At 36.2% G+C, this 15,307-nt stretch overlaps 2 protein-coding genes across 8 annotated transcripts in view; one reads left to right on the forward strand and one right to left on the reverse strand.

Moving 5' to 3' along the window:
- The window catches only part of LOC127806004 (protein LEAD-SENSITIVE 1-like), a 72,699-nt gene extending 69,757 nt beyond the window's left edge, over positions 1-2,942 (forward strand). Inside the window, exons 1-3 of one of the 2 annotated variants that reach the window (XM_052342934.1) lie at positions 1,166-1,389; positions 1,534-1,607; positions 2,103-2,942. In XM_052342934.1, the coding sequence (XP_052198894.1) occupies positions 1,370-1,389; positions 1,534-1,607; positions 2,103-2,788 (780 nt within the window). In that variant the 5' untranslated portion in view covers positions 1,166-1,369 and the 3' untranslated portion in view covers positions 2,789-2,942. Of the gene's footprint in view, positions 1-1,165; positions 1,390-1,533; positions 1,608-2,102 lie in introns of those variants that run through there. The other variant, XM_052342935.1, reaches the window with a different exon arrangement.
- The window catches only part of LOC127806002 (phosphatidylinositol N-acetylglucosaminyltransferase subunit A-like), a 90,912-nt gene that overhangs the window by 74,607 nt on the left and 998 nt on the right, over positions 1-15,307 (reverse strand). For 3 of the 6 annotated variants that reach the window (XR_008024314.1, XM_052342921.1, XM_052342920.1), the window contains exons 2-9: positions 6,963-7,098; positions 5,688-6,260; positions 5,414-5,568; positions 4,702-4,792; positions 4,427-4,543; positions 4,214-4,317; positions 3,547-3,637; positions 3,366-3,439 (exon numbers count right to left, since the gene is read on the reverse strand). Coding sequence is in view for 4 of the 6 variants with exons in the window: in XM_052342921.1 (XP_052198881.1) it covers positions 3,366-3,439; positions 3,547-3,637; positions 4,214-4,317; positions 4,427-4,543; positions 4,702-4,792; positions 5,414-5,568; positions 5,688-6,260; positions 6,963-7,082 (1,325 nt within the window). In the remaining 2 variants the exon portion in view is untranslated. Of the gene's footprint in view, positions 1-3,365; positions 3,440-3,546; positions 3,638-4,152; positions 4,318-4,426; positions 4,544-4,669; positions 4,793-5,413; positions 5,569-5,687; positions 6,261-6,962; positions 7,099-15,307 lie in introns of all 6 variants that reach the window. The other 3 variants (XM_052342922.1, XR_008024315.1, XM_052342923.1) reach the window with 3 other exon arrangements.

A 15,307-nucleotide genomic window follows, 5' to 3' on the forward strand; every position in this document is an offset into this window, starting at 1 on the left:
TTGAAAAAATAGAATCTACCAAAATGTCAAAAATGATGTTTTTTTTATACTTTTTTATTTTAATTTTTTATTTTCTTTTACTCTTTCAATCGGTTTAGTTTTTTCAATTTTTTTGATTTATTAGATTTAAATATCTATTTAATTGATTCGGTTTGATTTTTGATATAGATATAATTTGATTTAAGAATCTATTTAAAAAATAACTAAAGTGCTCTTATATTTAAAAAAATTCTCTTTTTTTTTTTTTACTTTTATCTTTTTTTCTTAAATCTATATATGTTTCTCTCTTTTTTGGGTCAATAACGACAAAAATAGTAATGACAACGACAATGATAACATGATTCTCTCTCTATGATACTGACACCTAAATTTATTAGCAATGAACCTCAACGCAATTGACTTTATCATTTATCTCCCTTCTACAATGAATCAAGACACAAGAATTCATTAGTTCATCCTTTGTCTTTCTTTCTTTTTGAAAAGCTAAGTGGCTATTGCTCATTAATTATTCTTAGTTGTTTTAATCAAAAGTCGAGAGAGAAAAGTAAAATATTTATTTTATCTTTTTATTTAATTTATCCTTTTAAATAAAAATATTTTTTATTATATTTATTAAATTTATTTGACAATATAAATTTATCTATCATTCCACATAAATTTATCTAATACGTTATAGATAAAAAAAATTACTAATATATCCCCCAATATATTTTAAAAATTTTAAAAAATAATTTAATAGAAATTTTAAAATATTTTTTAATAAAAAATATTATTAATATATCATGAGTTATATCATTGACTACATAATATAGTTAAAATGTTCAAACTACCCTTTACTTAAGGTGATGAAGTAAGACGGCATGAAACGGTGAGACGCATGAATAAAATACTCTTCACCCAAGGCGGTGAGATGGCATGAGGAGATGAAGCACGATAAGGAGAGACTGTGAGACGCGAGAGATATTTTTATCATTTATGATATATTGTGTAGCCTATGATGTAACTTATAGAATACTAATTATGATTTTTTTAATATTATCTTAATTATTTTATATCTTAATTTAAAAAATATCAAAAAATTATTTTAATATAATTTTATCTGGATGGTTTTGTCAAAACCTAGCTAAATATATCTCACCTATATTTTAAACACGTGCAACCGCCGCAAGACGCGGCGTGACGGCGACGCTTCCTTCAACACTTCCGTTCGCTAACGGCGAAGGATCGAGGGCGGTGGAGGAGGGCATATTCGTTATTTTCTCGCCAATCGATCCAGGCCCTTTTCTTCTATAGACGCTCGTGATAGCAATTCTTCTTCTCTCGACGCGAAAACCCTTTTCTGTTCGATCACTCACGCCGAAAGAGAGAGATGGGGCTGATTTCTAACAGGTATGTATGCATGCATCCGTGTACGCCTTTGATTTAACTTTGTTCCCCAATTGGATTTGGTGTTTGTAACTTCGTTCTTCAAATGGTTTGTTGATTCGAATGTTTTTGATGTATTCGGACTTCGATGGACGAAAACAAACGCAGAGTGGACAAGAAGAACCTCAAACCCGGAGATCACATCTACTCCTGGAGGGCCGCCTATATCTACGCCCATCATGGTCACTTCTCTGTGTTTCTCTTGATTTGCTTCTCTTCTCTGGTTCAATCTTTTGTTTTATTCCCCAATCTGTTACATATTTCTGTGGGTATTTTGTGATTCGCCCATTTTGGGGCGTGATCTTTGTATTGTTCTTGTTTGTGGCATTTCTCTATGGTTGGGATCGCATCAGAAGGTTGTTTGGAGTGGAGGGAGCCTCGAGATCTGATTATTTGGGAATAAATTTTGTGTCCTTGACATCAAAGTGAAATGCAGCGATCCCATTGAGGCAGCATAATTCTATCGATTTCATGATTGTTTGTGTCATTTGATGAGGAGCAACTTGTGGGTTCTTGCCCTTGGTATTCTTAGACTAATTTTTTTATCTCCATGGTCACTCTGGATGTATGAACTTTGAATGATCTGTTTCAAAAGATTGAGGGTTGATTTCTTTGTCATCTCCAGGGGGGGGTGTGTGTGTGTGTATTAATTTTTTACCTAATTTTTGTCCTTACAGGCATCTATGTTGGAGATGATAAAGTCATCCATTTTACAAGACGGGGCCAGGAAGTAGGAACGGGAACTGTGCTGGATGTCCTTGTGACGAGCTCGGTACCGGCCCGAGCTCAAGTACCCTGCTCCACCTGTAACCCACCGGAAGAGGGTCATCATGGGGTTATATCCTCATGCCTGAACTGTTTCCTCGCCGGAGGTGTTCTCTACTGTTTCGAGTATGCTGTCCCACCCGCTCTCTTTCTTGCAAAAGCGCGTGGTGGAACTTGCACTCTTGCTGCTTCAGATCCAGACGACATTGTGGTCCATCGCGCAAAGCACCTTCTTAACAATGGCTTTGGATGTTATAACGTATTCAAGAACAACTGTGAAGACTTTGCCATCTACTGCAAGACAGGGTTACTTGTTCTGGATCAAAGTACAATGGGGCAGAGTGGGCAAGCTGTTTCATTCGTGGGTGGGCCGATTGCAGCTGTTTTGTCTACTCCATTAACGCTTATCACCACAAATGCCTATGGGATGGCCGCTACAGCATTTGGAGTCTACTGTGCAAGCCGGTATGCTGCGGACATTGGCATGAGAAGAGATGTGGCTAAGGTCTCTGTCGAGGACTTGACAACAAGGCTAGCAGCAGGTGCACTACAGATTACAGAACCGAATCTCCCGGCTTTGCTACCTCATGCCCGGTAGACTGGCTGCTGTATTGCATCATAACTATTATGTGTTTGCGTTATTTAATACCAGGATGGGTATATAGTATTGGCACCCTCCAATATGATAAGAGACTGAAATGAGATTTGGAATGTTATAGTTCTATTAAGTTTGTGCGAGGGGATTGCTTTCATGGTTGCAGGCCTGTTTTCCTCTATCACTTAGCCTCCTGCATGAGACAGTATCATGGTGACAAAAACGTCTTTTTAAAGGTGTTTGAAGACTAATCTATGAATCTGTCAAGGCTCCTTACTACAGCAGCAAGTTATAATAGTGGCAGTTAATAAATATCTATTGGGCAACAACAGAATTGAATAATCAAACATCTTTACATCTCAGGCCCCTATAATCATCAGTACCCACAAGTCAGTCTATCACTGCCAAAACCTACGCAAGACACAGTATACCTCCATACCAACTGAATGGAAGATAAGCAAAGTTAAGAAGCCAGGCGCTATGAAATTGGAAGGTGCAAGTCAAAACATGTAACCTGCATCCAATCACATAGCTCCCAGTTTGATTGTTGAGGCCACAACTAATTTCAAAGCTTCACTCAAAATCGCCCGATTCCTCCCCATGTTGACCTTGTGGTAGAATTATATCAGGGACCCTCTCAATATCTGCAGCAGGCTAATGGAATGTGCAAGCAAATAATTAATGTGAGGAAAATATCAAGCAGAAGACAAAGTAATTAAGAGCAATTCTTTAAACAAAATGGCATAGAAGAAGGGGTATACCTGCAAAAGTTGCAACAGATGCCATAACAAAAAATCAATAATCATGACCAAGCAGAAAAGCTTGCCTGCCAAAGCACCGCATATGAGGTACCTATTTACCCATCACATCATCAGCAAACCTTGAAACTACATAATGTGTTATGCAGTATTCTCTACTTATGACCAAAAAAAGAACAGTGCTCATTATGCAGCTTTCTGACTTAAAAACTAAAACTTCCAGCCTAACTGAAAATTGGATAAGTTTATTCTGAAGTCGGTCATTAATTGCCTAGACAATGTTGCATTCATGAGCAGAGCAGAAAACTACTAGAAGTAATGTGCAAATGACATCTAACAAGCTGCTAGAACTAATGTAATTTCAGATTTAATTGCGCTGTTTTATCCAACAATTTAAGAAAGCTCAAAGAAGCCCAGTGACAGGGAAGGAGACATTACATCTTACAATGGACCACATTAAGTTCCTGCAACCATAAGAGCAATTTACCATGGCTGATATGTTGAAGAAAAGATTTTATAGAATAAGAAGCATAGTCAATACGAGGGATGATTTACACATTGCATTACACGCCCATCTTAAAGTATTTGTATCCACAAGCATATAACCACCTCCAGCCTCACCCCCAGACTTTGGCACAAGAAATTTTCAGATTATGAACTCTCTTCTTACCGTGACAGTCGTTCTAAAAGATTATGATTTGGACATCTCAAAGCACGGTCATAGACAATTTCTGTTCTTTTGGCAACATCATGCCAACTGTACAATTTCTTCATCTGCCATTAAATATAAGAAACAGACATAAAAAGTGAGCAGTATATCTTAAAACAAATAGCTTATACTTAGGATTTTTTTTTGGTAAGTATACTTAGGAAATTCACTCACACGAAGATGCATGTTTTGTGGATCAATTTCTGGAAGCATAGATATTGCCTTCTGGATTGCTTGTACCATATCAACGGGATCTGGTTTTGCTAGTACAATCATATCCTCTGGAAGAACCTATTTAGGCATAACAGAAAGAAATGAGAAGTTAAAAAGCCAATAGCCCAAAGAATTATCATTCTTTCAAACTAATCTTAGCTCCACCCACTAAAGAACAAAATGGGAAGACATTCTCAAACTAAGTAAGCATAGAAAAGATATCTCAGTATCCATGCCTCTGGGACACCTCCCACACGTGTACTGACTGTTAACAATCCACAGCTCGCAGCCTCCAAGATTGCTATGCAAAATGCTTCTGTCAAAGAACTGCCAAAATAGAAACAATAAACAAGTAAAATTTCTTCAAAAGGAACACACATGACTGCATACAAAAACAGGAAAAGAAGGGGAGAAGATGGGGTGGGGGGTAGGGGTAGATAAAACAAAGCGATGACACTAAAGGCGTTTCTGTACATATGTGGCAACGGTGCTTATCTTCAGGTTTTCTCTTGGTCTTGCATAATTTGTGCAAAATCTTGCATCCCTAAGGTTGGAAAAACAACAGAAAAGACTTGGATTGTGGCAGGACATGCAAAAATCACACTAACTTTTCTCAACACAGGTGGCTCATTGATCATTTAATATAAATAAAATAACTACTTTGACAAACCCAGAAAAGAAAAAATATGTTTGTATTTATTATTAGTCAATAACAGCAGTTACAAGGTTTATGTTGAATGTCATGATCATTAGCAAAGAGCATCGCTTTGCTATATATTCACTTAATTAAGAGACAAGGAGAATGTTGGAGATGGTATGTTGGGATTGATCAAATATCAAAACAGATAAAAAAAGGTTTTCTTTTTGTAAAATTTTAAATCACCAGCTCAAGTTGCTGAAACTTTAATGAAAGAAAATACATTAGAGATGAATATAATGAAACATTACCTGTTTAAGAATATATGGCCAGAAATAAGGACAGAACGAACTTTGGCATGCGGAACGGCACCTAACATTTCCACTCGATCTTGAAGAGAATGCTTTTCCCTCATCTCTTCTAGCCTCACCCTTTTAGGCCCATCTCCTCCAACAAGGAAACGAACCTTGACTCACATCATGATATAAACGGCAAAATTCAGGGAGTACTTTCAACAAGCACAACTGAGCTTGTAATATGTGTGAAAATTTGAAGAAGTCACTAGAGTGACCTACAATAACTCACATTAGGATATAAACGGCATACTTCTGGGATCACTTCAACAAGCAGATCTGCACCCTTTCGATAAACCAGTCTACTTATCACAACTATAACAATTTCATCATAGCTAAGTCGTTCTGGAGCAGGTTTGAACACAGCTGTGTCCACGGCATTTGGTATTACAAAAACCTTTTCTGGCGGCAGACCTGACCTCAGAACTGTGTTTTCCTTACTTGTATGAGAAACACAAATGGCCCGAGTAACATCTGCTAGAGTAAACTGCAATACTTTGTTCATGTGAATGCTGCCCGCATCAGCAAAACCATAAAGTGAATGATCTGTAAATACAACTTTGTATCCCATCGTCCGTGCATGCATCAAAACTTCATGACAAAGAGTTGAGAAAGCTTGATGCCCGTGCACCAATGATATCTTTTCCCGTATGAGAATTGTCCTCGTTATTGGAAGTGTCCCATAAAAGGTGGGCAGTGTGTTCTGCATAAGGAATGGTTTCCATGGTACGTAGTAGACCTTTAGGCCTCCTGTCATATACCTCACCCCGGAACGTTTTCCATAAGCATGAGTCATTACTACGACCTGAAAAATCATGCCATTGAGTAATTTAACCAACCAGAGAAGAAAATATGTGATGCCTCCAACAGGCAGACAGTTTGCTCTGCTAATTACCTGGTTTTTGTTTAGCATTTCAATGACAAAACATAAAACAAAATTTTTAAACACACATTTTTGTAGGACACAATTATTTAGCCAAGTAATTATTGTGCTGGAAGTGTTTCCTATCTTCTCATCCCCACCAGAAGTGAAATCCAATAGACACTTTGATAGTTTGAATGACACTACACTCTATATTGGAACTCTCTACAAACCATTTGAAGAAGAACATAATAGAAGGTATATGAATCAAATAAAGTTCCTTCAGCATTATCACAAGTAACAAGGTTAATGAACTTTCAGTACTTAAGTCCTAATAGGTCTTAATGACAAATTCTGACACCAACTTTTCAGGCCAAACTCCAGGGGTTAAAACATACTCTGTTTTAAACATATTGAACTTATAATTTAAAAGTGCATAAGTGAAGAAGACAAAATAGCCAAATCTTGAGTAAATTTCCACCAATTAAGTGAACACTGTTCAAAAAACCAGTTCATTTCTCCAAATGAAAAGGGCCGGTTAATAATGGCTTATTCAAAGAAAGAGCTAGCAAGAGTGCAGTAAAAAACAAATTGGACAATCTAACCCCCCCCCCAAAAAAAGGCAAATTAGATTCATTATCTGACCTTGTGGCCAAGCTTAAGTAAACATTGTGATAGATAATAGATGTGATTTTCCACACCACCAAAATTGGGATAGAAAAAATCAGACACCATCAAAATTCTATGTTTCAGTTGCTCATCCATATCTGACTTCTCACACCTGCAGTGGAGGAACAGGCGATATTTAGAAAATAGACTAGAAGGAAACTGAAAATGTTGTTGATTATTAACATAAACAATTAAAACAAACCACTTCAAAATGAATTGAAGAAGACGAATGATATGTTGCCTGAATTGAGGGGTAGTAGAATGGGAAATTCCCCTTTTGGTCCTAAGTATTGGGGCCCTCAATTTGGGCCACACATCATTGTTCATACAAGAAACTTGTAAACAGATTTTAATAAACAATATGCATGCTGCACTCCAGTTATACAAAGATCATACAATGAAAGAACCCAGTGAGGCTATAATGACAAACCCTGTGAATCAAGATTTGTTGACAAGTTAAGCACTCTTTTATTTGTTCTATTGGCGATGTAATGAAATGCAACATATTGCATCAAACAAGAAGAAATTCAATCCACAAACTGGAATTTTGACCAAGAAGCAGTAGATCCAGATAGTTGAGAGGGGGTAATTGCATCCCCCCTGAACTTGACAAAAATTACACATTTGAAATGCAATTCACTGTTTGCAAAATTGCCGCTATTCTCCCCCCCCCCCCAACTTTACAGAAGTTAGGTATGCAATTTACTTTTTTTTTCCAAAATTGCCCCCCTATTAAATCAATAAAATGTCAATCGATTTGGAAAAGAAAAAGAAAAGAAGACTCTAAGCAATAAAAATAAAAATATTGATTAATATATGATATTTTAAAATATTCAAGGCCACAAGAAAAAAAAAGGTATATTTTGAAATTTTATGACTTTTTAAAAAGTAAAAGATATAAATAGGTGCTTTTCAAAATTTTCAGAATACAACCACAATTAAGCTTCTTTTACAATCAAGGAGTATCTTTATTACTTAACTGATGCCTTGAATCTTTGATAATTGATTCAACATTTTGTTTCCTTTAGCTTGATTAGCTGATTAAAAATAGATTTTAGAATCAAATTTTATTCCTCTATTCTTGCTCGATAAAAAGAACAAAGATTTTTTTTTTTTTTTTGAACATGCAAGTGCTTAGAGTTATAAGAAAAAAAAGGGGGGGAAGAGAGTGGGAAAAGAAAAAAGAAACAGAAAAATGATTGAAGAATGACACAAAATCTTAGCAATTGTGTAACAATCTGAGTTTTAAGGTAAGGAAGAAAAACCTTGGTTCATTTTTCATATTAGTGATTTTTACAATATAGTTAAACTTTTTTTTTAGGACTAATAATGCTTAGTAGTTAAAATACTTTGTATTACTAACTAATTCATAGTCTTAAGTAATATTTATTTTTTAATCTAAAATTTATTTTTTAATAGGTTATATTTATGGAAAATTTCTTAAAATAAAAATGGCATTAAATCAATACTCATCTCTCTTCAAGAATGCCATAACCAAGATGATGAAAGCATTCTTCCAAGCTTCAAATACTTTCATATTAAATATATAATAATTAATGATATTAAACTAGGAAAAAGAGTTTGACCCACTGAGTCTAGGTCCTGGCTCCAGCACTAACCTAAAATGACAGGAGTCAAACTTGAATAGGGGTTAGGAGTATTGAGGTTTAGTGTCTTGTTCTATATGAAATTTGAGTGGTAACTCGTTATGCTTAAAGCAAAATTTAAAAAGCAAAGGAACGGAAGAAAAAACAACACACATATTGCGAAAGAAACAAAAACGAAAAAATATATATATTAGCACAGCAAGAAAAAGTAATACATTTATTTTTTTTTCAAATTAAACCCATTTTGTTTTCATTTTTCCTCACCATCATCTTCTAGATCTTCACAGTAAATTCATTTTCAAATAATAATCAATCTATTAATTTTATGACCAAATACTAGCCTGATTAGTACTTGACACTACATTTCTTGTTCAGGATTACAATGTAACATCTTCTCGTGCTATGAATAGGACCACACAATATGCAATCCTGATCACTCAAAATAGTCCATCTACATGATTTCTGTGAATTTTAATGCACCCAACACCCCTTGAGGTTTGGCAAAGAGACACAAACAACCTCGATGTATCAGAAACATTAAGGATTTCCCTTGACTTTATTGACCACACATTGCTTTCCACCTTGCTATGAGAAAATGGGAGTTAAACTTTTGCAATATCCCAAAATGCCATCCCTCCTCTCCGTCACCTCCGTTTTTCTCTCTATAATTACAGAAAAATAAAAAATAAAAAAATTACTAGTGATAGTCAATTGCCATCACAAACCACAACCATCGATGATGGAGGAACTGACATTTAGGTATCTAGGTTCCTCTATGAAGAGAGAGCGAGAGGGTTTTCCCATCCCATCATTGGCGGGGTTACTTCAAGGGGGGGGGGGGGGGGGGATGAAACCCCATTAGTGGTGGGGTTTCCTCATCAGTTAAGGAGCGAGCGTCAAAGAGAAAGATAGAAAGAGGAAAGAGAAGGCAAGAAGACAAAGGGGGAGAGAGAGGCGTACCCTTGCCGCCGCAATCAAGGAGAATTATCATCATCACCACCGTGAAGTTACCCTATCTCTCCCTCTTCCATTGTGAAAGGGGTTATCTTATTGCAATGCGATTACAAGAACCCCATTGGCATTCCCAACAACCAAATTGGTTCGACAATGGCCAAAGGTGGGAAAGTAGAGAACCCAATTGGGGTTCTCAACAATTAACCACGTCAATTTGACGATGCTTGAACCTTCAACTATTACCAAACCATTGTTATGCTACAAAGAGGGAGAGAGCTACGAGAAAGGATAGAGACAGAAAGAGATGAGAGGTTTAAATGAGGGCACCATGGTCAATTTATGCAACATGTTAATGGCAGGGGAGGTCCTTGTCATTTTACTAAATCTTAGAAATATTAAGTGTAATTTATCTTTTGAATAAACAAGTAGGAGTATTAGTGAAAGCTAGAACTAATAAATATAATCAATAAATATTACAAAGCATTTCAAGTGCATTTACTTATGCCTAATTTATAATGAAGACAACCTCTATATATGAGAGTAAATCTTTAGAGCGAATGGCCCCATGAAGATATTAATGAATCTTTCATGTTGGATTTTCTATTAACATGAATATATAATAATGTTACAATCAACTATGACATGACTTTTGGTGACATTACTTACTGAAAAGAAAAAAAAATACTTTTTTGTTACATTAAAATTTGTAAGGACGTTATTTCTTTGAACATATATCCAACATTACTAGCCCATGCATGACATCCTTATTTTAATTTGTTAACATCGATTACCATTGATCTGCAACTACCTAGGTAATTCTATGGAACTATATCTTATGTATTTGATCTTGAATGACGTAGATATCATTAATAATAAATAAATATTCACATGAATAAACAGATTTTTTTTTTTTTTTTTTTGCGTTGATAAGAATTTGATGTTTTGACACCGTGACTAATTATTACATACAATCACAGTAGAGAATTGGACTAAGATGGAGTTGGGACACTCTCCAATTCTTAAGTCAATAGAGCAAAAAACAGGACAATAATGGGAAATTGGGGAGAGGGGTGAGGGAGAGAGATCAAGCAAGCCTATGTCAGAAAAGAAAGAGTTAGTAAGCTATCGGGTGTTAGTTATATTCTAGTGATCATCTAGCCTTAACTAATAAGAGTTCTGATTCCAAGATTCCTCGACATGGTCATTACCTATACATGGTGTGATATGAGCATGGGCTCAAACCTTCTCGCATGCAGACAAGTTCTTAATTTACAGTGTAACTATTCCTTATCTATTTGAGTTGGGTGCCTTGTAAGGGTGACTCCTAATCTTTGGGGCCTGCCCTACACTTGCCCAGGTAGGTAGTGCCATCTGGAGGATCTACGTTTTAAAGACATGTGCCACTTTATCCAAGAGACGATAGCACAAGTATAATTAAGTGGCAGGCTCCACAGCCACATCTCATAATTTATTACAAATAAATTTAAAAGTATCATAAGCTCTCATTCCTTTGCCCAAAGATGATCAGGAAAAAAAAAAAGTAGTACTCTTAAGAACTATTTTTGCTGAATATTTCTATGCAACCCAAGGGTATCAGTACACTGTATAATGAAAAAAGTGCGATGTACAATACAAAGTGTGTTGTACAGTATAAAGGATGTATTGTACACATAAAGAATCTCTACATAATAATTGTATAATACACCTTTTGTATACACAATATACCCTTTGTGCTGTACATCACACTCTTTACATTTTATAAGGTACCAAGACCCATAAGTATTATAGAATTACCCATTTTTGCCATAAATGCAAGGGTCATGTACCCATTCAAGTGACAAACAAAAAGGCTCAGAAATACATAAAACAATCATCAAAACCAACTTAAACTGTCAATATACTCCTCACACACCCATGGACCTTTGCCAACAGAACATTAAGAGCCTTCGAATGGCCTTGCACAGCCCTTACAAAATCTCAAAACCATCTACAAGGAGGAAGAGTTTTACTGGTGGTAGAAAACTACCAGTAGAAGGCAGAGAAACCATTGGGAAAACTTTTCCCAGTGGTTTCGCCTTTTGTAGGGAAAAATGCATCGAGAAAAGTGCCCAGCAGTTAGCTACTGCTGGGAAAGCTCTAAAATGGTGGTTGAGGAAAAACCACCAGGAAAGAAGACCTTTACCAGCAGTGGCCACCGCCAGTAATTAGGAACGTTACCAACTCTAAATAATCACTGGAAGTCTTGCAATATTCCCGACAATTACTTATAGCCAGTAAATATGTACCTTTCCTGGTGGTAGTAACCACCAATAAAGGTCTACCATTACTGGTGGTACTTAACTGCCAGGAAAGTTAGGACTTTACCGTTGGCAATTTACCTCCGGTAAAGGTAGACCTTTGTTACCAGCTATTCAGAACCGTCAGTAATTTTTTTTTGTAATTATCTGCATTAATAATAACAACAAAATAATTGATATACTTAATTTTCAACAACTTTGAAGCCAATAATGGCACAACAAAGTCACCCTAGAAGCCATAAAAACCTATATATATACATAAGAACCAATTGGTTAATTTTAGGGACAGATTTCAGCACACAGAATTAATTTCAGTTAGTATTAAAGCATCTTCAAAAGTTAGCTTAAATAATATAGTTTAATCACCTTATATGTGGCAATTCAGCTAGGGTGCCTATCTCAGCGTGTTTGTTCATACTACTTAGAACAAAGCAAATTACTTGAAACTGCTTAGAACAAAGAAAAGTGTCCCTGAACTGTAACTGAAATTACTTGAAAGCATACTACTTTTTCCAAAAAAGAAACAAAACAAGAAGAAGAAGAAGAAGAATATAGTACGAAAAATTCTCCACTTCCAATCTGTGGAAGAAAGATAATGTTGCCAACAAGTCATTAACAACAAAAGTTCACAAAGTTGTAAGCACAGGTTGTTACTTTCTAAATCAACTGCTCTATGAATAGTCTGAAAATCTCTATATCCCTTTTCGTTTGGCCAAAATGATGCCATGTATTTAAACAAAGTTCAGGTTGTATTCGTTAGTTTAATGGAGTCGGTCCTACAGAGCAAACCTTGAAATTGAATTGACTGTACATAATGAATGAGCTGCATAAAAAACTAGAGCAAGGCACTAATTTAAGTAGGCTGATCCTCCAAAATGAGATATCCCTTTTTCTCCTTGATGGATTTTGTAAATAAGCTTGGTTAAAATCTCAATCAGAGGTGATGTAGGGCCAGGCTTGGAACAGCTACTGACAAGCAATACAACCAACCTGAACTAGATTTTGTAAGATTAATACCTAACACATAGCATTTACCATGATTTTTTTTTTCTTTCTTCCATTGACATATAGGAGCCATCTAAAAACCAATCAGATCAATCCCAAATTTACCAAATTGTAATTGTTATTGGCATGGCTTGAAGTTGAGATTAGCTCAGGTTTTAACAAACCACATTATACAATCAGCTGAGTCTTGCTCAGACTCCTAGCCTTATGGATCCCACCTTCGTTGCAGCTGAAAAGGGAAGGTAATTTCTAAGATGAGACCAGTACAGTCTCTGTTTAGTAAAATGCACATCAATCAAAGACAATCAACACCTGAAGCACCTTAGCATTTCAAATCCTAATCCCATCCTCCTCCATGTCTATAATCTACTGATGCCTAACAAAACTAAAACCAGGGTGATCACCAACCACCTGGAGGGAGTGATTAAATCCCATCACTCATAGGATACATGCGGTAGAAAAAGTAAAAACAAATAAGGGGTGATCACCCACCAACCTAGAGGGAGGGGGGACTTTCCAGGCACTCGTGAGATGGGGTGAAAGGGACCTACACACCAGCGCAGGCTGCTTCACTCCTGAAGAAAGACAGAATAATAGGCCCAGCTGCGACACATGGCAAATGCTAAATTCAGTTGTCACCCTCTTTAATGACGGTTTTGAATTTATTGCTGCTAAAATATTTTTAGCAGCAATAAATTCAAAACCGTCATTAAAGAGGGTGACAATGGATTTGACCCGTTATTTTTCTGGCTGTAGTTAATTACTTTTCCAGTGATTGTTTGTTTCCTTTTAATAATAAAACCAGCGGAAATAGCTTAGGTCAAGAACTCCCAAGCCTATTAAAACCCAAAAAAATTCCTCTCCTGCACTCTTTTGACATCTGAAAATTAACCCTTTCTCTCACTCATGTCCTGATTAGTGAACGCGATGATGACAAGGACGATGGTCGCTGCCACCAAGAGAAGGATGGTCGCAGATTGACATCTCCATCTGTTGACATCTCAAAGACTTGATACATACTCTTCTCTGTTTTTCTTCTTCTCTCACTGTACCAACACCTTCTCTTTTTCTTTTTCTTCATTCCCAGGTAACAGAACCCATTATCACTCTGTCCCACTCAGCTGCCAACATCTGCATTACAAACCACAACAAAACTCTATTTTAGGTTCAGGCTCTTTCCCCTTTTCTGCTCATTTCCCATTTTCTCTCGATTCATACCTCATTTACATAGGTTCTATCTCTTGATGATTGAAGACTAATCCTGCCTTTGATTTACTTAATTTTTGCATAATCTGTTACTTAGGGTTTGTAACTTAGGTGTTATATCTGCTCATTTACTTAATTTCTGTTCTATTCACTTGGAACTGGATGAGTATCTTTCTGATTGGCTTTGTATAATTACTTTTAGGGAGGCCTACTGTGTTTATACGTAGAGTTGTAAATTAGTAAACTAGCCTGGCGTTGTTATGTCTTTCTTCTTGTCCTTTAGGACGACCCACTGATGTCCCCTGCTGCCAGCTTGGTTCTGAAAATAATGCATTATCTATAGTTGGAGTCCCTTGCCATCCAGATGAGACATCAACACCAACGTCCCTGAGTGTTTATATTCTCACCATCATCCTTTTCAGTACTTGATAGTTGGGTTGGCACCTCACATTGATGGGATGCTCGTGCCCTTTCACCGTGGCTGCAATATCTGAGAATAATGCATCATAGCAGAACCAAATGACGGACAAGTCTTTGTTCCTAAATTTCTTGTAATCTGAATTCTCCTGTGAAACATAATATTGCATATTTGTCAATTAATATATCAATAGTGACAGTGACAGATAACAAAGAACGCAGAAAGAGAAAGTTAGGAATTACCTTGATTTTCTTTTCCCACCAATCATCATTTGTCGCAATGGTCTTCTTTGTTTCATCCCAACCTAGACCAGACTCTCCTCGCATCATTTGCCTAAAAAAGGTCCATTCCTTCTTCATGGAATCCTAGTGATTTTTCAACGGTTTGTTATCATAACATCTCCCTGTCCTGTCATTAAAAGTTTAAACCAAACATTTCCAACCGTCTTTATTTATGAAAGACCTTGGCCTATTTCCTTTCTCAATTTCCTTTTATATCAACTCTATAAACCTAAAGTGCATTAAGTCATCCTAACTAGCAGAGGTCAGACCCTTATTAGGAACATCATTCGCCCCTTTCTCTTTCCTTTTTCATTATTGAACTTGCAGGCCTTACTAGTATTGTCTTGTTGCATATCCATCTATGTTACATTCAACAAGGCAAATGATATGAAACAAACTGAGATCATAAACAAATATCAAATGATGTCATAATGTATTATGGATATCATAATTGTTGTACTTTTGCATAGTATATGTATTATGGATATCATAATGTAAAGGCGGTCCAAACATATATAACAAGACCCAAACATGGACATTACACAATATTTGG

The sequence above is a fragment of the Diospyros lotus genome, chromosome 7 (assembly GCF_014633365.1).
Source record: "Diospyros lotus cultivar Yz01 chromosome 7, ASM1463336v1, whole genome shotgun sequence".
In the NCBI taxonomy this organism is placed as follows: Eukaryota; Viridiplantae; Streptophyta; class Magnoliopsida; order Ericales; family Ebenaceae; genus Diospyros; species Diospyros lotus.